Here is a 19,395-nt window from a genome sequence, read left to right as displayed (position 1 = left end):
CTATTGCATATACAAAGAAGGAAAGATGAAGATGAATTACTATGTCCGGCCCAATGCAAAGATGTCTAAGATGGTTTAAATGTACACTATTTCCGCCTGGCGTCGTTGAATTCCCGAATGGTGACCTCGCATTTCACCTCCTGGCAGAGACGGCGGCGACGGCTGACATCGAGCTTGGAGGCGAACTCGAGCCCAGAGGCCCGCTCGACAGCCTCGAGAGGCACCTCGAACTCAGCGAGGGACTTTGTGTTGGGGATGACGGCGTTGGGAAGCACAAAGGCCCCCAGGGCGACGCCGCTCGAGGGTTTGCCGGACCCGTCCTCGGCGTAGATGACCTTGTAGAAGTGGGTGGGCACGGCAACGTTGGGCGGGTTGCCGATGACCTCGTAGCTGACGCGCCACTTGCCATCCGGGTCGCGGTGAGGCAGGTACAGCGGGCCCGTCACGATGCGCACCGAGGGATACTTGCGCGTGAGGTCGCGGCAGAAGTTCTCGAAATGCGCCCAGTAGTCGCGATTGAAGCCCTGGCCGACCTGCGGGCACATGTTGGTCAACGCAAAGGTCCCGTCCATCGCATCCTGCGACCACTTGGCGTCGGCCGCAGGCACCTGGTGGCCCCGGTCGTAGCCCGAGCGGAAGTAGTCGGACAGCTTGGCGCGGAAGGCCGCCGGGATGCTGGCATCCTCGAAGAAGACGCTCTGTTTGCGGTCCGCATTGCTCATCGCCAGCGACTGCGGTGTGATGTGTTCGGCCACCCACGCCGGGTTCCGTGTCCGTCGGTCGTACGCCCCCGTCAGGGGCAGCGCGTTCAGCGAGTCCGACACAGGGCCCGGAAACCCGTACTGGAAGATGCCCGCCGGGTCGACGGGGGCAGCAGTCGACGGCTTCGGCGCCAGCGACGGCTCCGGAATGGCGGCGGGGGGCACAGCCGCCCGGCTTTCAATAGGAGTCTTCGTCGTCGTCGTCGCCGTCGAAGGAGGAGGAGGGACCGACTGCTGGCGGTTCTTGGAGTAGAACAGCGCCGTCACCCCAGCGCCGGTAGCTGCACTCGCGGCGGCGATGACCGCAAAGGTGGCCTTGGACATGTCGAAATCGAGCACCGCGTCACGGTCTAGATAGATGGAACGCCCTTGCAAAGGCGACAGAGTCGACTGTTGTCTCGCAGCTCGACTTTTGGTGAAACGCGTGGAGGAAAAACCCGCGAAACGAGGCAGCCAATGAAAGGCAGGAGGTCATGTGGTTGCAGCCTCAGGCAGAAACAGCGCGACTCGACGCTGAAAACGCACGAAATCGCGGTTTAACGCTGCGAGTTGAAGAGAGAAAAAATTAATTAGCTGGATACTAGTTCAAGACGATCTAGCTGAGCCGGTATCTAGCTTGTTGTCCATAGAAAAAAGGGTTGATCCACGTAGAAAACGCAATAACTCCCAGATCGCAGGCAATAAATGGGGGAGCCCATCATCCAGCAGTACTTCTTCTCTGCCAGCTTTGTTTCCCTCTCTCTCCGTCTCATGGCCTCATCAGCAGTTCTCTTCTCGCCCCGATGCCCTTGCTTGCCGTCTCTATGGGTCCTTCTGCCTATCAGAACCACAATGGTATTAACTCTTGTGCGTACCTTGGGGGCAACAGCGAAGGGGGAGGGGAAACTGGGAGTGGCTGAACTCACCGCTGGCTGATCTACGCTGGCAGCTGTTCCTTGTTTATTCCATCTTCCTGTCTGTTTCTCTTACTCCAAGGAGAGAGGGGGGGGAAAAAAAGAAAGAAAGAAAGATCTGAACCAGTGTGGTAGAACGTGGTGGTACTCGTCGTCGTGCTCCTGCGGTGCCTCTCCTCTCGTCTCTTACATCATTCCATATCCCACAGGTTTTCCGCCCGCTGCGGCTTCTTGATCGACAGTACTCCAACCCACCACCACCATGGCTGCGAGCAACGACGTGCGAGGATGGGTGATGAGCGGGATTTCGGGTGTCGGTGCGTGTGACAATCGGGGAGTTCGATTGATTGATTCGTGTGATTCCTGCCTGCTGACTCGGAGAAAAAGCGTGTGTGCTGGGCTCGTCTGTCATCTGCGCAGACGTCGTGCTACGGAAGCTGTCTCGCCGCAAGAGCTTCCAGATCACCAGCAGCAGTAGCTTTCTGTCGGCGTCGCTGTGTTTGAGTGCTGGAGTCATGGTAGGCGTTTCTTTGGTCCGGTGTGGTTAGGGCGTGATCGTGGTTTGGGTGCTGATGAGATTAGCTATTCACCTCGCTCTACAGCATGCTCCCCACCTCGAAGCAGTATCTCACGCGGTCAGGCCTCTCTGCTCGAGCGTCAGCCTATATACTTATTGCGCTCTTTCTCGCTGGCGTGGTTGTCATCCGCGTCTTCTCCGCCCTGATTCATCACCACATCCCATCGCACGTGGTTGACTGCGCCCACAGCCACGAACCGGGCGCCGATCTGGAGAACGGCCACGGTGAGATGCGGGAGTGTGATCCAGAGGACCGGGATCAGACTACCGATGGGGGAGACGCGAATGGAAGCACGGAGAATACGCCTCTCTTGGGCCGGGTTGGACGGGGGCCCTCCTCCAAGTCCACACCGGCCCTCGTGCAGCATGTTCCGGCGGTGCTCTCGCCCCAGCGACGAGAGTCGCTGAGAGTTCGCCTGAGTCGCCGGATCAGTCTGCTCATGGGAGATACAAAGGCGCTGTGTGACGAGAACGGGCCGTGCTATGGATTCTCCGAGGCCTGTGGCCGCGAGTGTACCAAGATCTTCGTCAAGGCGAACGCGGCGCCGCCAGAGGAAGTCGTCAACGGCGGTGACATGTACATTCCCTCTTATGTCGGTCACTCACTTGATGGTGAGGAGACACCCACGCCACAAACGGTACGACATGTGTCCGAAGGCTGGCTCGATCGACCACGAAACCTGTCTGGGCATCCCGAAAACGATTATTCTGATGCGGAGAACGCCGACGAATCGCTCAACGGTCATCCACATAAAACGTCCGATAGTGAGCAGGACGAGAATCACGATCACCACCATGATGATCACCACCACCATCCGTCCGAACAACACAAACATCTTTCCCCCAGTCAACACCACCATCACGTTCCACAGAACGCCTTCCTCTCCATTGGCCTCCAAACCTCCCTGGCGATCGCTCTGCACAAGCTTCCTGAGGGTTTCATCACCTACGCCACCAACCACGCCAGCCCGACGCTGGGCATGACCGTGTTCCTGGCGCTGTTCATCCACAACATCAGCGAAGGCTTCGCCATGGCGCTCCCGCTGTATCTGGCTCTCAACTCCCGCTGGAAGGCCATGTTCTGGTCGAGCCTGCTGGGCGGCATCAGCCAACCTCTCGGCGCGGGCATCGCCGCTCTATGGATCTGGGGCTCGCGGAACAATGCCACCGAGGGTCCCTCGTGGGGGGTGTACGGCGGCATGTTCGCCATCACGGCTGGAGTGATGACCTGCGTCGCCTTGCAGCTGTTCAGCGAGGGGCTGGCGCTCGCTCACAACCGCAACTTTTGCATCTCATGTGCCATTGTGGGGATGGGCTTAATGGGATTAAGTTTTGCTTTGACGGCGTGACAGGGGTTTTTACATGTCTACCTAGTCGTCCAGTGGTAAGAGAGAAAATGGAATAAATAGTGTTAGTTTGAATAGAAGCCTGAGCTCAGTATCATACAAGTAACCCATCCACCAACGCCATCATATCAAGTAGAAAGAAGAAAGTAGAAAGTAGAATAAATTTCTACTTTGCAGCCTCGCGCTCGCGCTTTCTCGCCAGGTATCGCTCGCGCGCGCTCGAAACGTCGCCCTCTGTTTTCTGGCTACGGTTGCGCTCCGCGAGCTCCTTGCGGGCAGCAGTCTCGGCCTGTTCGGTCTGTTGAGCCTGTGCCTCGAGTTGCGAGGCGATCATCTCTGTCTGGCGGGCACGCTGTGCCGCGCGGGAAGAGAATGCCTCGGCGCCACGGGGTGTCCGGCCTACTCCACGACCAGCAGATGCAGAAGCAGCAGCAGATGTAGCGCTTGATACGGCCTGTTTGGGTTTGGGAGCGACGTTGAGACCCGCGGTGAGGAGTTGACGTTTGTCGACGACCTGACCTTCGTCGTTGACGGCGATGTTGGCGCCCCGGGCGTTGAGCTCTGCGGCGACCTGCGCCTGGGACTTGGCTTTGGCTTCTTTTTCTTCTTCTCTTTCTTCTCTTTCTGCTTCTTGAACTTCTCCCGCTTGCACCCGTCGACTTGCTTCCTCGGCGGCCTTGACGACCTCCTCGTGTCGCTGCTCGCCACGCGCCAACATGTCACGGTAGAAGCCGACCATGCCTGCGCCGCCGTTACGTCGTCTTCGTTCTTCTTCCTCCTTCTCGCGCTGTTCCTCTTCAGCTTCGAGCCGTCGGATTTCCTCCTGCTGCTTCTTGTACGCGGCCGTCACGAACTTCTCTTTATCGGCGAACTCGTCGCCCTCCGCCTCGCGCTCCTTGGCGAGCAGCCGGTCGCGCGCCCGCATCTGGTCGCGCTTGCGGATCTCCGCGCTCCGCAGCAGGTTGGTCATATATCGGGGTGTCTCGGTCTTGCTGCCGGGCTGCGAGGCGGCCGTCCCGCCAGCCTTCGCGTGGAGGCTGTCGTACACGGCATCGTACGAGTAGATCGACGGGTCGACGTCTTGTGCTTCTTGCGCGTGTTTCTTGCTACTGTGCAGAGCCGACAGATTCGTGTACTCCTTTTTTGTTGTCTCCAGGCCGTACGCCCTTGCCTCCTCCATTTGACCGTTTTCCTCCTCGTCGGGATCCGCAAACACTGAGTTCTTGCCGAGCGGTTTCAGCGTCGGCTTCCCACCGAGTATCGGCTTCCGCTTCGCAGGTGGCCCTGTCAGTCTGGCAGCTGGCTGTGACGACTCGAGACCACCCAGCGTCGAGATCTGCTCTGCGCCGTTCCCGTCATCGCGCTGCTCATCTTCCGAGTCCGAATCGAAGATCGTCTTCTTCCGTTTCTGCCCTCCGGGCGCTGGCCTCCCTAGGGGCTTCTTATTCGGCAGGTTTAGCCCATAGGAGAGCGTCGGCGGTGGCATGTTGTGTCTCTGTGTAGTGAATTTAACCTCACGTACTGGGCTCTGATTATTAACTCCGTCCAATCCACGTGACAGCATACGCCATATGCCGTATCTCCTATCGGTCAACGACAACAGAATCACAATCCACGACGCAACCCCCGCGTCGAGACGCCCGCAATGTCGTACTACTTTACTATTCTCTCGCCGACAGATGTCCCTCTTTTCAACATCTCCTTTGGCACCTCCAAGGGCAGCGGCGATGGCATTGCACGCTTCCGCTTCCCTGAAACAGCACAGTACATGAACCAGTTTATCATCCATTCCAGCCTGGATATCGTCGAAGAAGTGCAATGGACGAATGGATCAATGTACTCCTTCTTTCCTTTTCCTTTCTTCATTGTAATATTCTAATGTAATATTCTAATGTGGTATTTCTAGGTACCTCAAACACGTCGACACATACCCCCCCTCCGCCGCATATGTCTCCGCCTTCCTGACCCCCTCAGGAACACGATTCCTTCTCCTCCACCAACCACCACAGATGCCCTCCGCTTCATCCGGGGGAACGGCTTCTGCTTCATCGCTACTGGGCTCGTCGCTCTCGGCCTCCGCGCTGGGCGGGGGGGTCTCGTCGCGCGCCTCGTCGAGTTCCATCGCGGCGAACCCTACGGCCCCCCAGACGGAGGAGGCGATCCGCCAGTTCATGAATGAAGTGTATGAGAATTACGTCAAGACGGTCATGAACCCGTTCTATCGTCAGGGGATGGAGATCAGGAGTCCCGTCTTTCACTCCAAGGTGGCTGCCGCGGGGAGGAAGTGGTTGTAAAAAAAACTGGTTTTCTTTACGGTTATATTAGGCGTGTTCGATATGTTTAATGCATGGCGTTGGTGCTGTTCTAGATCTGTATATATGATACAATGGATTTGCTTGTCACAGGTTGATATCCACTACCTAGTACGATGGAGAAGACAAGACCAGAATCGCAACCAGGCAAAATGAAAAACAGACGCTGTTAACCAAATTACTACCATTCCCAGGAACGCCAACCGAGAACTCCGCAATAAAGCCCAGATGGTAGAGGGTTGACAAGAAAACGAGGTGGGGATAGGCTCGCCAGGTTAAACCGTCATTTGAGGCGCAAGTTTCTTCACCGTGATGGCTTTGAAGTTCTCGACCGCGTGAATCACATCCTCTGATTTGGCGACTGCGCCGAAAATGCCTCCTTCCATCTTGACGGACTCGAGCGTGCTGATGTGCAGAGAGGGCTCGCTGGCGGCCGTGCCGTCTTCCAGTACAAGACAGTCAAAGCCCCGGTCGTTGGCTTCGCGCATAGTCGTCGACACACACACGTCCGTCGTGACGCCCGCCAGAACCAGATTCTTCACGCCCTTGTTCCGGAGCAGGAGCTCAAAGTCCGTGTGTGAGAAGGCTCCCTTGCCGGGTTTGTCAATGACGGGTTCCCCGTGAATCGGGTACAGTTCGTCCACGGTGTCATGGCCGATCTCCCCGCGGATAAGAAGACGCCCGAGAGGTCCAGGGGAACCGATGCCGAGGCCAGACGCATTGTTCCGAGACCGGTACGTCTCCCGGGTCGAAACTGTAGACAGATCAGGTCGGTGGCCTGGAGGAAGGTTAGTTCACGATTCCAACGTTAAAAAAAAAAAAAAAAAAGAAAAGAAAAAAATCGCAGACTGCAGAGAGAATACCTTCACGGGTGTGGTATACTGGAAAGCCAGAAGAGCGGAATGCATGGAGGACACGCTGCAGCTTGGGAATCAGAGCCTGCGCTGCGGCAATGCTGTATCCCTGATACTCCATGTACCCGCCAGACGAACAAACTAGACATGGTCAGCTGTCGAGTGCTTGCCTGACAACAAACAAACAGATCTCATGGGAGTTGAAGACAACAACATACAGTCCTTTTGCATATCGATGATGACGAGAGCAGTAGTAAATGGCGTAAAGGTGGCATCGTGCGGCCAGTCATAGGGTACGGAGGAGATCTGACCCTTCTTCACCTTGTGATGAGGCACCTGGCGCGGCCGCTCGATGATGGGCCCATGGTTGTGCGTGGGATTCAAGACGGTGAGAGTCCAGATGCCAGGAGTACCAGCTGCAACCAGCATAAAGGGACAGTCCATCAGGCGCGAGGTGCGTTTCCGCTTGCGCGTCTCCTCCGTCAGGCCGTTCCGGGGGCGGTAATGGCCACCCCGGTCGCAGCGCAGCCAGACCTTGGCCGTACGGCCGGGCTTCTTCTCTGTCGGGGTGCTCGACGACTTGACGACAACATTGTACCCGTGGGCTTTGCCGTGGGCTTGCACAGCGGCCAGGAGCGACGCTCTTTTGTTCATATGTCACAGCATGAGTCTGGGTGAAATCCCACGAATCACTTATTTTTTTTATTTTTTTTTTATTTTTTTTTGGGTTGCTTCACGCAGAGAGCAACGAGGACAGACACAAACTCACTTGTCAGCAAACGTCCCCTCCGGCGGCGGAACCAACTGCATCGCCATCTCCGGAATATCCTGGAGGTCGCTAGGCGCGTCGAGATTGAGGTCCGCCGAGTCGGCCATGGCGACGCGGTGTTGCAGAATTGATCCTGGAATCTAGAGCCAGACGGTTAGCGTTTCTGTCCATCCCCAGCATCACCATCGATCTATATCGCGAGCTTCTTGTCTCGTGCCCCACGGGTGCGTGGAAGCAATCCTCGCAGCAACAATCACCCGTGCGTGGACATAAAACAGCAGACAGCCTGGGCAGCCAACCACTCCTCTGCCAACCCGGGCATCCCGGGGCATAAGAGTGCTGGAGCCTCCAAACCAGGTGTCTGAAGCAACTTGGAGGAACCGAGAAAGGGGTCAGACACGAAGCACTTACTCGAGTATCAGCAGCTCTGGACAGCCCAGATGCCCACTGCTTCGTCGGGATACGCACATCGCGACGTCGTCGGGCGGGACTGAGGCGGTGAAAGGGACACGCTGACTCAGCTCTGACTCAGCAGCTGCTACAGGACTAGTGGCTTGGCGCGGACTAACTGCTTACAGACACGTGGCTTGGCATGCACTAACCCCCTCCCAGCCTAGCGCCGACCCGTGCCCCCCTGACGACCGAAACAATCAACAGACGGCGGATCATGGGATGCCAAACACGCCCCTCCGCCATCGACCAGCGGCCGCCCGAAAAACGAGCAGCTCACGAACAGGCCACGACGACAGACCTCCCCTCTGTGAGGGGATCGGATTGAAGACGAGAGAACGGTAAGTTGTTGGGGGGGGGCGTTTCCTGGGTGTGTCTCGGGCTTGTGTTGGGTCGCCAGCCCGGTCGGTATCTGCGACACCGCCTCGGCGGGAGCCTCCACCAGCCAGGGGGTTCGGTCGGTGTGAGAAGCACCACGAACGACCAGGCGGAGGTTGACAGGGTCAGGCAGTAAGGAGGATGCCGGCCATCGACGAGCCTCCGTCCGCGCCGTTTACGGCGACGGGGGGGGATGAACTGTCGTACTACAAGGCACAGTATGAGCAGCTGGAGGCAGAGCTGGCGGATTTCCAGGCCTCGAGTCGGGAACTGGAGGCGGAGCTGGAGAAGGACATTGAAGCATCTGAGGCTCGGGAACGGAAGCTGAAGGAGAAGGTCGATAGCCTTCGCTACGAGGTGGAGGAGTGGAAGGTATGAGAGGAGAAACAACGGTTTTTAATTTTTTTTTAATTTTTTTTTCCAAGTGTGGTATGCTGATGATGCAGACCAAATACAAGCAGGCCAAGTCGGAGGCCAACTCGGCGCAAAGCACGTTGCAGAAGGAGATCACGACGCTGCGCGAGGCGAACCGGACGCTGCAGCTGAAGTTGCGGGATATTGAGGTTGCCAACGACGATTATGAGCGACAGGCTCGGAACACGACTTCGTCCCTGGAGGATCTGGAGTCCAAGTACAATGTGGCTATCGAGCGCGGGGTGCTGTTGGAGGAGGAGATCCGGAGCGGAGAACAGGAGCGGGAAAGCCTGCGGATCGTGAACCAGCGGCTGCGGGACGAGCTGGCCGACCTGAAGATCGAGGCGGAGATTGTGCAGGAGAAGCTGCGCCACTCGGAGACGGTGGCCGGCCGGCGCAAGAAGCCCACGCCGCTCACCCGCACGCCGTCCACGCCGCGGACGCCGGATGTTGCGCGCCACTCGCCCAAGTCGTCCATCTCGTCGCCGGTGCTGTCGACCCCGCCGGCCAGCAAGTTCAGCCGGTCGGTCATGACGCGGACCACTACGCCTCCGTCGCCGCCCATCTCCGAGGCGTCGGCCAGCATGCGCAAGTCGATCGGCGCGACGCCGGGATTCCCACGGCAGCGGGCGTCGATGGCGGATTCTCACCTTAACTCGCGGACCTTGCATGTCTCCAAGGCGGCGCAGCGATATACCCAGTCGCGGACGACGTCGGTGTCGTACAGCAACAACGGGCGCACGACACCCCAACTGCCGTCGCGCAACAACTCGACGCGCCTGGGGAATGGCAACCGGGATCATGAGCATCCGCACAAGAGCAAACATCCGATCAAGCCGGAACCAGGAATGCCCAAGTCGGGCTCGCTGTATCAGATCCGGGGCCTGATCGGCAAGATGCAGAAACTGGAGCAACGGGTGCAGTCGGCGCGGTCGCGACTCCCGGGGCCGACGGACACGCCGCCGCGGACCTCCCCGCGGTCGCGGGCGGGATCGACGATGACGACGGGCGAGAGTGTGGTGTCGAACTCGGTGTCGTCGATGCGACGAACGTCGCGCAAACGGCTGAGCGGCAGCAGCTTTGACTTTTCCGTTTCGGTGCGGGAAGGCGAGACGACCACTTCGTACACGCCACACAGCCGGCAGTCGTTTAGCACACGCACGCAGGGCGACAGCCGGCCCAGCAGCCGGACGAGCTACTCGAGTCGCAGTTCGGTGAGTCAGAGCACTCACGCGAGTACTGCCGGAGGCGCAGCAGCAGCAGGAGCAGCAGCAGGAGCAGCAATATCTACGCCAGGACGACCGGAGAGTCGACAGAGCACCAACAGCGGGGCCAAGACACCGCTGGGTCACTACTCGACGAACCCGACGACGGAGAGCCGACGTCCACGGTCGTCACTGAGCAACCACGCGGGACAGCACGCGACGACGAATGGAATGGACAATATTGAGGAGGACGAGGACTGCACGCCGACACCACCCATGTCGGTACGCAAGGGGGGAGGGGGAGGGGGAGGGGGAGGGGGAGAGGTACGACGGCCATCCGTGACGCAGTTCACCCACGGCCTGAAGAAACGATCGATCAGTGGCATCTCGGCCATCCCGGGACCACGGACTCTGCGCACCAGTACAGGCCAGGGCAACATGGGACCTCCTCCGGTGACAGCCGCCGCCGACCGCAAGCCTAAACTTGGGGATCTGGGGGAGACCTACTAACGAGAAACGTTTTTATTTTTTTTTTTATTCTTATTATCTTTCTTTTACTCTATCTTTCATTGACTATTTCCTTTTGTCTGTTTGTTCTTTTTTTTTTTTTTTTTTTTTTTTTCTACCTCAACCCTGGATGATACTGCGATAGAACGTCGAATCCTGATGGAATACCCGGTTTGTTACTGAGTAAATAGTAATAGTATTGTAAAGGTAGTATAGTTAATAGGCACCAGGTACCAGGTATGTCTACAAGTATAACTATTATTTACTCTGTACTCTGTAACTCTGTACCATGAAGAATTAATCAAACATCTGAATACCGGCTCAACAGCCGAAAACAGACAATGCAATTGGCTGATCGTCCATGATTGTCCGTCAACGTTCTGTTTCAGGCTAGCGCAGTAGATCTTAGTAGACACTTTAATAGTAATATAGAGAGTAATAGTTTATTAGAGTAGAGTAGAGTAGAGTAGAGTAGAGTAGATAGTTACCTAATAACTACCTAATAACTACCTAATAACTACCTAGTAACTACCTAGTAACTACCTAGTAACTACCTAGTAACTACATACTACATAATAACAGGACCTACTCGTTCTTGTAATACTCCGTAGTCGATGCACAGTGATCAGCGATGGAACGTGTAGATGACTCTGCATATCCAGTCAAATTGTTGAGTATCGTAACTATTCCAGATGTAGATCTGTAAAACTATTAAATAATATACTTTACTAGTGATTGTAGTGTAGTCATAGTAGTGTGTTGTTGTTGTTGTTGTTGTGTTGTAGAAAATGGTGGCTCCCCAACAGCCGGAAGTTGGGATCCTCCAAAAAAAAAAAGCTCCTCCTCCTCAACCCAAACTTATCGCCCTCCTCTGCTTCCTCTGCTTCCTCTGCTTCCGCCTTCTCTTCCATCTCCATCCGGCTGCATCACCCCTCGGTGGAAAAGGGTCCCTGTCTGGTCAGTTCTATGTAGTATTCTATTCCCTGCTCCCTGTTTCTGTTTCTGTTCCTGTTCCTGTTCCTTGTTCCCTGTCCTACTGTTCCGTTTGCGTCGAGTGGAACCTCGAGCTCCTCCGCCCACTTCTGGCACTGCTAACTGATCGTCGCTTCAACAGTCTTCCTCCCTCCTCTCTCCTCTCTCTTCTCTCTCCTCTTCCATTCTCATTCTCATTCTCATTCTCATTCTCATTCTCATTCTCATTCTTCTTTTCACCTTCCCTTTCCCTTACGGTCGTTGATACCACGAAGCCTCTCCGTGTTCCCCCCAAACACCGGTGACGACAACGTGTGTAACCTCACTCGACTCGACTGACTCGACTGACTCGACTGTCGATACTTTCAACCCCCCCTTTCTACTTATATTTTGACCTTTTAATTGTTAATCACAATGGGTGTCCCCAACGGCTCCGTCAACGGCCACGGCAGCTCGCGTGCTGCCAAACACAACCTCCCCTCACATTTCATCGGGGGGAACCATCTCGAGCTGGCTCCCCCGAGCAGCGTCAAGGATTTTGTCGAGAAACACGATGGTCACTCCGTCATCACTTCGGTATACGGTCTTCATTCGTATGCTAGAGCTTCGCTAATCTTCAGGTCCTCATTGCAAACAACGGTATCGCCGCCGTCAAGGAAATCCGCTCGGTACGGAAATGGGCCTACGAGACTTTTGGCAATGAACGCGCCGTCCAGTTCACAGTCATGGCCACTCCGGAGGATCTGCAAGCAAATGCTGACTACATCCGTATGGCGGATCAATATGTCGAGGTACGTTTTTTTGTCAGAAAAGAATGGAAAAAAAAAAAAGGTCTGACGATTAGGTCCCCGGTGGTACGAATAACAACAACTACGCCAACGTCGAGCTGATCGTCGATATTGCCGAGCGCATGGATGTTCATGCCGTCTGGGCTGGATGGTAAGTGAAAGCTTTCCAGCAGATAATATTTATGTACCAACTAACCCCCCATCTTAGGGGCCATGCTTCGGAAAACCCCCGTCTACCGGAATCGCTCGCCGCCTCGCCCAAGAAAATCATCTTCATCGGTCCCCCCGCGTCGGCCATGCGCTCGCTCGGTGACAAGATCTCCTCCACCATTGTCGCCCAGCATGCCGGGGTCCCCTGTATCCCCTGGTCCGGTACCGGCGTCAACGACGTCAAGGTCGACGAGAACGGCATCGTCACCGTCGAGGACGACATCTACGACAAGGGCTGCACCCACTCGCCCGAGGAGGGTCTGGTCAAGGCCAAGGAGATCGGCTTCCCCGTCATGATCAAGGCCTCCGAGGGTGGCGGTGGTAAGGGTATCCGTAAGGTCGAGCGCGAGGAGGAGTTTGTCTCGCTGTACAACGCCGCCGCCAACGAGATCCCCGGTTCCCCCATCTTCATCATGAAGCTGGCCGGCAACGCCCGCCACCTCGAGGTCCAGCTCCTGGCCGATCAGTACGGCAACAACATCTCCCTCTTCGGCCGTGACTGCTCCGTCCAGCGCCGTCACCAGAAGATCATCGAGGAGGCCCCCGTCACCATCGCCAAGCCCATCACCTTCCAGGCCATGGAGCGCGCCGCCGTCAGCCTCGGCAAGCTCGTCGGCTACGTCTCCGCCGGTACCGTCGAGTACCTCTACTCCCACGCCGACGACCGCTTCTACTTCCTCGAGCTCAACCCGCGTCTGCAGGTCGAGCACCCCACCACCGAGATGGTCTCGGGTGTCAACCTGCCCGCCGCCCAGCTCCAGATCGCCATGGGCATCCCCCTCCACCGCATCCGCGACATCCGCCTGCTCTACGGCGTCGACCCCAACACCTCCTCCGACATCGACTTTGACTTTGCCAGCGAGGAGAGCTACAAGACCCAGCGCCGCCCCCAGCCCAAGGGTCACACCACCGCCTGCCGTATCACCTCCGAGGACCCCGGCGAGGGCTTCAAGCCCTCCAGCGGCACCATGCACGAGCTCAACTTCCGCTCCTCCTCCAACGTCTGGGGTTACTTCTCCGTCGGTACCGCCGGTGGGATCCACAGCTTCTCCGACAGCCAGTTCGGTCACATCTTCGCCTACGGCGAGAACCGTTCCGCCTCCCGCAAGCACATGGTCGTCGCCCTCAAGGAACTGAGCATCCGCGGTGACTTCCGGACCACCGTCGAGTACCTCATCAAACTGCTCGAGACCCCGGCCTTTGAGGACAACACCATCACCACCGGCTGGCTGGATCAGCTCATCTCCAACAAGCTGACCGCCGAGCGCCCGGATCCCATCGTCGCCGTCATCTGCGGCGCCGTGCTCAAGGCCCACCTGGCCAGTGAGGATGGCATCGCCGAGTACCGCAAGGGCATCGAGAAGGGTCAGGTGCCCCCCAAGGAGACCCTCAAGACCGTCTTCCCCGTCGACTTCATCTACGAGGGCGCGCGCTACAAGTTCACCGCCACCCGCTCCAGTCTCGACAGCTACCATCTCTTCATCAACGGCACCAAGTGCTCCGTCGGCGTGCGCGCCCTGGCCGACGGCGGCCTGCTCGTCCTCCTCGACGGCCGCAGTCACAACGTCTACTGGAAGGAAGAGGCCGCCGCCACCCGCATGAGCGTCGACGGCAAGACCTGCCTGCTCGAGCAGGAGAACGACCCCACCCAGCTGCGCACCCCGAGTCCCGGCAAGCTCGTCAAATTCACCGTCGAGAACGGGGAGCACGTCAAGGCCGGTCAGCCCTTTGCCGAGGTCGAGGTCATGAAGATGTACATGCCCCTCATCGCCCAGGAGGATGGCATCGTCCAGCTCATCAAGCAGCCCGGAGCCACCCTCGAGGCCGGTGACATCCTCGGCATCCTCACCCTGGATGACCCCTCCCGCGTCAAGCACGCTCAACCCTTCACGGGCCAGCTGCCCGAGATGGGTCCCCCGCAGGTGGTGGGCAACAAACCCCCGCAACGGTTCTTCCTGCTCAACAGCATCCTGGAGAACATCCTCAAGGGGTTCGACAACCAGGTCATCATGAACTCCACCCTCAAGGAGCTGGTCGACGTCCTGCGCGACCCGGAGCTGCCCTACGGGGAGTGGAACGCCCAGTCGTCCGCCCTGCACTCGCGCATGCCCCAGAAGCTCGACGCCCAGCTGCAGCAGATCGTCGACCGGGCCAAGGCCCGCAAGGCCGAGTTCCCCGCCAAGCAGCTCCAGAAGACCATCATCCGCTTCATCGAGGAAAACGTCAACCCGGCCGACGCCGACATCCTCAAGACCACCCTCCTCCCCTTGGTCCAGGTCATCAACAAGTACCTCGACGGCCTCAAGACCCACGAGTTCAACGTCTTCATCGGTCTCATGGAACAGTACCATGCCACCGAACAGCTCTTCTCCGGCCGCAACAGCCGCGACGAGGACGTCATCCTGCGCCTGCGCGACGAGCACAAGGATGACATCCCCAGCGTCATCCAGACCGTCCTCTCCCACAGCCGCATCGGCGCCAAGAACAACCTCATCCTCGCCATCCTGGACATGTACCGCCCCAACCAGCCCCACGTGGGCAACGTCGGCACCCACTTCAAGCCCATCCTCAAGAAGCTGACCGAGCTCGAGTCCCGCTCTGCCGCCAAGGTCACCCTCAAGGCGCGTGAGGTGCTCATCCAGTGCGCCATGCCCTCGCTCGAAGAGCGTCTCTCCCAGATGGAGCACATCCTGCGCTCCTCGGTGGTCGAGACCCGCTACGGTGAGACCGGTTGGGACCACCGGGAGCCCGAGTTCTCCGTCCTCAAGGAGGTCGTCGACTCCAAATACACCGTCTTTGACGTCCTGCCTCGCTTCTTCGGTCATCAGGATCCCTGGGTCACCCTGGCCGCCCTCGAGGTCTACGTCCGCCGCGCCTACCGCGCCTATATCCTCAAGGGCATCCAGTACAGCGCCGCCGGCGACCCGCCCATCCTGTCCTGGGACTTTGTCATGGGCAAGCTGGGTCAACCCGAGTTCGGTCCCGTTTCGTCCACCCAACCCTCCACCCCGAGCACCCCGACGACCGAGTCCTCCTCCTCGGGTTTCAAGCGCATCAGCTCCATCAGCGACATGTCCTACTTCCTGAGTGATGCCAACGGAGAGCCCCTGCGCAAGGGTGTCATCCTGCCTGTCCAGTACGTCGAGGATGCCGAGGAGTACTTGGCTCGTGCGCTCGAGATCTTCCCGCGCGCCGGCTCCAAGGCTGGCGCGAGCAGCGGCACCAGCAACCGCAAGGGAGCTGGTGAGAGCAACAACAACAACAACAACAACCTCCTCCTGGCCAACCTCGAGGGCAAGCGCCGCCCGGCCCCGCGTATCGAGACCGACTCCGAGCTCACGAGTGTGCTCAACATCGCCATCCGCGACATTGAGCAACTCGATGACAACCAGCTGTTAACCCAGATCAACCGCTTGCTCACCGACTTCAAGGATGAGCTGCTGGCCCGCCGGGTGCGTCGCGTCACCTTTGTCTGTGGCCGCAACGGTCTGTACCCGGGTTACTTCACCTTCCGGGGCCCCAGCTACGCGGAAGATGAGAGTATCCGTCACATCGAACCCGCCCTGGCCTTCCAGCTGGAGCTGGGTCGCCTGTCCAAGTTCAAGGTCAAGCCCGTGTTTACCGAGAACCGCAACATTCACGTCTACGAGGCGATTGGCAAAGGACCCGAGAATGAAAAGGCCGTCGACAAGCGGTACTTTGTCCGTGCGGTGGTCAGCCCCGGCCGTCTCCGTGACGACATCCCCACGGCCGAGTACCTCATCTCCGAGGCGGACCGGCTGATGAACGACATCCTGGACGCCCTGGAGATCATCGGCAACAACAACTCGGATCTGAACCACATCTTCATCAACTTCTCGCCCGTCTTCAACCTGCAGCCCAAGGATGTCGAGGAGGCCCTGGCGGGCTTCCTGGAACGCTTCGGCCGCCGTCTGTGGCGCCTGCGTGTCACCGGCGCCGAGATCCGGATCCTCTGCACCGACCCGGTCACGGGCGTCCCGTACCCGCTGCGCGTCATCATCACCAACACCTACGGCTTCATCATCCAGGTCGAGCTGTACATCGAGCGCAAGTCGGAGAAGGGCGAGTGGCTCTTCCAGAGCATCGGCGGCACCACCAAGCTGGGTTCCATGCACATGCGGCCCGTCGGCACCCCGTACCCGACCAAGGAGTGGCTGCAGCCCAAGCGGTACAAGGCCCACCTGATGGGCACGCAGTACGTCTACGATTTCCCGGAACTCTTCCGCCAGGCCTTCCAGAACAGCTGGGTCAAGGTCGCGGCCAAGATCCCCGCCCTGGCGGAGAAGCGTCCCGCCGTCGGCGAGTGCATCGAATACAGCGAGCTGGTGCTGGACGATACCGACAATCTGGTCGAGGTCAACCGCGAACCGGGCACCAACACCCACGGCATGGTCGGCTGGATCGTCACCGCCCGCACGCCCGAGTACCCGCGCGGCCGGCGCTTCATCATCGTGGCCAACGACATCACCTACCAGATCGGTTCGTTCGGTCCGCAGGAGGACAAGTTCTTCCACAAGTGCACCGAGCTGGCGCGTAAGCTGGGCATCCCGCGCATCTACCTGTCGGCCAACTCGGGCGCCCGCATCGGGATGGCCGAGGAGCTGATCCCTTACTTCTCCGTCGCGTGGAACGACCCGGCCAAGCCCGAGGCCGGCTTCAAGTACCTCTACCTCACCCCGGAGGTCAAGAAGCGCTTCGACGCCAGCAAGAAGAAGGAGGTCCTCACCGAGCTGATCACCGAGGATGGCGAGGAACGGCACCGCATCACCACCGTCATCGGCGCCAAGGACGGCCTGGGCGTCGAGTGTCTCAAGGGCTCCGGCCTCATCGCGGGCGCCACCTCGCGCGCCTACGAGGACATCTTCACCATCACCCTCGTCACCTGCCGTTCCGTCGGTATCGGCGCCTACCTGGTGCGCCTGGGCCAGCGAGCCATCCAGGTCGAGGGCCAGCCCATCATCCTGACCGGTGCCCCCGCCATCAACAAGCTGCTCGGCCGCGAGGTCTACACCTCCAACCTGCAGCTGGGTGGCACGCAGATCATGTACAAGAACGGCGTCTCGCACATGACCGCCACCGATGACTTTGAAGGTGTGCAGAAGATCGTCGAATGGATGTCCTTTGTCCCCGACAAGAAGGGGGCGCCCATCCCCATCCGCCCCTGGTCCGACAACTGGGACCGTGATATCGCCTACTACCCACCCAACAAGCAGGCCTACGATGTCCGCTGGCTGATTGCCGGTAAGGACGATGAGACCGAGGGCTTCCTGCCCGGTCTCTTCGACCGCGACTCCTTCGAGGAGGCGCTCGGTGGCTGGGCTCGCACCGTCGTCGTCGGCCGCGCCCGCCTCGGCGGTATCCCCATGGGTGTCATCGCCGTCGAGACCCGCTCCGTCGAAAATGTCACCCCGGCCGACCCGGCCAACCCGGACTCGATGGAGATGATCACCACCGAGGCCGGTGGCGTCTGGTATCCCAACTCCGCCTTCAAGACCGCCCAGGCCCTGCGTGATTTCAGCAACGGCGAACAGCTGCCCGTCATGATCCTCGCCAACTGGCGTGGCTTCTCGGGTGGTCAGCGCGATATGTACAACGAGGTCCTCAAATACGGTTCCTACATCGTCGACGCCCTCGTCAAGTACGAGCAGCCTATTTTCGTCTACATCCCTCCTTTTGGTGAACTGCGTGGTGGTTCTTGGGTATGTTTTTCTATTTTTCTTTCCTCCTTTTTCTTTTTTTCTTTGAAAACTTACTAATTTATTAGGTCGTCATCGATCCTACGATCAACCCCGACCAAATGGAAATGTACGCCGACGAAGAGGCCCGCGGTGGTGTGCTGGAGCCCGAAGGTATCGTCAACATCAAGTTCCGACGCGATAAGCAGCTGGAGACGATGGCACGCCTGGACCCGACGTACGGCGAGCTGCGCCGCCAGCTGGCCGACACGTCGCTGAGCAAGGACCAGCTGTCGGACATCAAGGCCAAGATGGCGGTGCGCGAGGAGCAGCTTCTGCCCGTGTACCTGCAGATCGCTCTGCAGTTTGCCGATCTGCACGACCGCGCGGGCCGCATGGAGGCCAAGGGTACGATTCGCCAGCCCCTGCAGTGGGTGAACGCCCGTCGCTTCTTCTACTGGCGCCTGCGCCGTCGTCTTAGCGAGGAGCTCATCGTCAAGCGCATGATGGCCGTCGCCCCGAAGCCCGTTGCCTCCACGGGCGGCGCTCTCCCCGTGGATTCTTCCTCCTCCACCACCACCTCGTCTACTGCCGCTGTTGCTGCCACAAATAGTACCGACGAATCGCCCCGTGCCGTCCACCTGCGCGCTCTGCACTCGTGGACCGGTCTCCTGGATGCCGAGCTGGAGCATGACGACCGCAAGGTGGCCACCTGGTACGAGGAGAACAAGAAATTGGTCCAGGCCAGGATCGAGGTCCTCAAGACCGAACACGTCGCCCTCGACGTCGCACAGCTCCTCATCGGAAACAAGGAGGGCGGCCTCAAGGGTGTGCAGCAGGTGCTCAGCATGCTTCCCGTCGAGGAGAAGGAGGCTGTTCTCAAGTTCCTCTCTTCGTGATCTTTTTTTCCTTTTTCTTTTCCTTTTTCTTCATCTTCCTTTCTATGAACGATTTTCTTTCTAGTTTGATGTCCTTTACAGATATGATCTCGGTAGACTGGGGGGTCTAGATGAGGTCTGAAAGTAATCTGGTTTGGTTGGGTTGGTCTGATGATTCATTGGGTTCCGGTCACGTTAATAGAATGAATTTCCTCTTTTTATTATATTTATGTAGTGTGTATGTAGTGTGTAGAAGTAACAAGTATAGTAATATCCAGACTATTATCTATAAAGAACATAAACTATAAATCTGGGAATTATCAGTCTTCCCTGTGGTCTTCATGGAAATATATAGTATCAATCGCACTCTGAGCCGGTTAATCTT

The 19,395-nt window shown here is 58.2% G+C and overlaps 6 protein-coding genes across 6 annotated transcripts; 3 read left to right on the top strand and 3 right to left on the bottom strand.

Moving 5' to 3' along the window:
* Window positions 1–86: 86 nt before the first annotated feature.
* Window positions 87–1,085, bottom strand: ASPZODRAFT_148040 (hypothetical protein; the record flags this gene model as incomplete). Its single annotated transcript, XM_022725319.1, has 1 exon — window positions 87–1,085. One exon carries the CDS (start codon window positions 1,083–1,085, stop codon window positions 87–89), a length of 999 nt encoding a protein of 332 aa, XP_022585057.1.
* A 679-nt stretch (window positions 1,086–1,764) lies between these two features.
* ASPZODRAFT_204858 (hypothetical protein) lies at window positions 1,765–3,662 on the top strand. The gene is made up of 4 exons (XM_022727602.1): window positions 1,765–1,798; window positions 1,864–1,971; window positions 2,042–2,187; window positions 2,237–3,662. The coding sequence occupies exons 2-4, from the start codon at window positions 1,917–1,919 to the stop codon at window positions 3,578–3,580; spliced, it is 1,545 nt and encodes a 514-aa protein (XP_022585056.1). The 5' UTR covers window positions 1,765–1,798; window positions 1,864–1,916; the 3' UTR covers window positions 3,581–3,662.
* ASPZODRAFT_85982 (hypothetical protein) lies at window positions 3,618–5,367 on the bottom strand (the record flags this gene model as incomplete). The annotated part of the gene is made up of 2 exons (XM_022730267.1): window positions 3,618–5,098; window positions 5,216–5,367. Coding segments are annotated over 2 exons (1,507 nt in total), but the record flags the coding sequence as incomplete, so codon positions are not given.
* A 797-nt stretch (window positions 5,368–6,164) lies between these two features.
* ASPZODRAFT_56677 (hypothetical protein) lies at window positions 6,165–7,619 on the bottom strand (the record flags this gene model as incomplete). Its single annotated transcript, XM_022728627.1, has 4 exons — window positions 6,165–6,667; window positions 6,753–6,884; window positions 6,962–7,386; window positions 7,513–7,619. The coding sequence occupies 4 exons, from the start codon at window positions 7,617–7,619 to the stop codon at window positions 6,165–6,167; spliced, it is 1,167 nt and encodes a 388-aa protein (XP_022585054.1).
* An 862-nt stretch (window positions 7,620–8,481) lies between these two features.
* Window positions 8,482–10,469, top strand: ASPZODRAFT_54569 (hypothetical protein; the record flags this gene model as incomplete). Its single annotated transcript, XM_022728474.1, has 3 exons — window positions 8,482–8,712; window positions 8,787–9,990; window positions 10,036–10,469. 3 exons carry the CDS (start codon window positions 8,482–8,484, stop codon window positions 10,467–10,469), a joined length of 1,869 nt encoding a protein of 622 aa, XP_022585053.1.
* A 1,383-nt stretch (window positions 10,470–11,852) lies between these two features.
* On the top strand, window positions 11,853–19,031 carry ASPZODRAFT_148034 (hypothetical protein; the record flags this gene model as incomplete). The annotated part of the gene is made up of 5 exons (XM_022725318.1): window positions 11,853–12,014; window positions 12,059–12,229; window positions 12,283–12,377; window positions 12,435–18,156; window positions 18,222–19,031. 5 exons carry the CDS (start codon window positions 11,853–11,855, stop codon window positions 19,029–19,031), a joined length of 6,960 nt encoding a protein of 2,319 aa, XP_022585052.1.
* Between the last annotated feature and the right edge of the window lie 364 nt (window positions 19,032–19,395).

Source organism: Penicilliopsis zonata (genome assembly GCF_001890105.1).
Source record: "Penicilliopsis zonata CBS 506.65 unplaced genomic scaffold ASPZOscaffold_1, whole genome shotgun sequence".
Classification (NCBI taxonomy): domain Eukaryota; kingdom Fungi; phylum Ascomycota; class Eurotiomycetes; order Eurotiales; family Aspergillaceae; genus Penicilliopsis; species Penicilliopsis zonata.
Note: the sequence above shows the minus strand (reverse complement) of the source record. Positions and strands in the feature narration are given on the sequence as shown.

What these genes read in the sequence shown, in the direction of transcription:
- ASPZODRAFT_204858 (XM_022727602.1), top strand. Translation starts at nt 1,917, where the DNA reads ATGGCTGCGAGCAACGACGTGCGAGGATGGGTGATGAGCGGGATTTCG. An exon ending in GAGCGGGATTTCGGGTGTCG is followed by an intron (nt 1,972 to 2,041) that starts GTGCGTGTGACA and finishes TCGGAGAAAAAG; the next exon opens with CGTGTGTGCTGGGCTCGTCT. An exon ending in TCATGGTAGGCGTTTCTTTG is followed by an intron (nt 2,188 to 2,236) that starts GTCCGGTGTGGT and finishes TGATGAGATTAG; the next exon opens with CTATTCACCTCGCTCTACAG.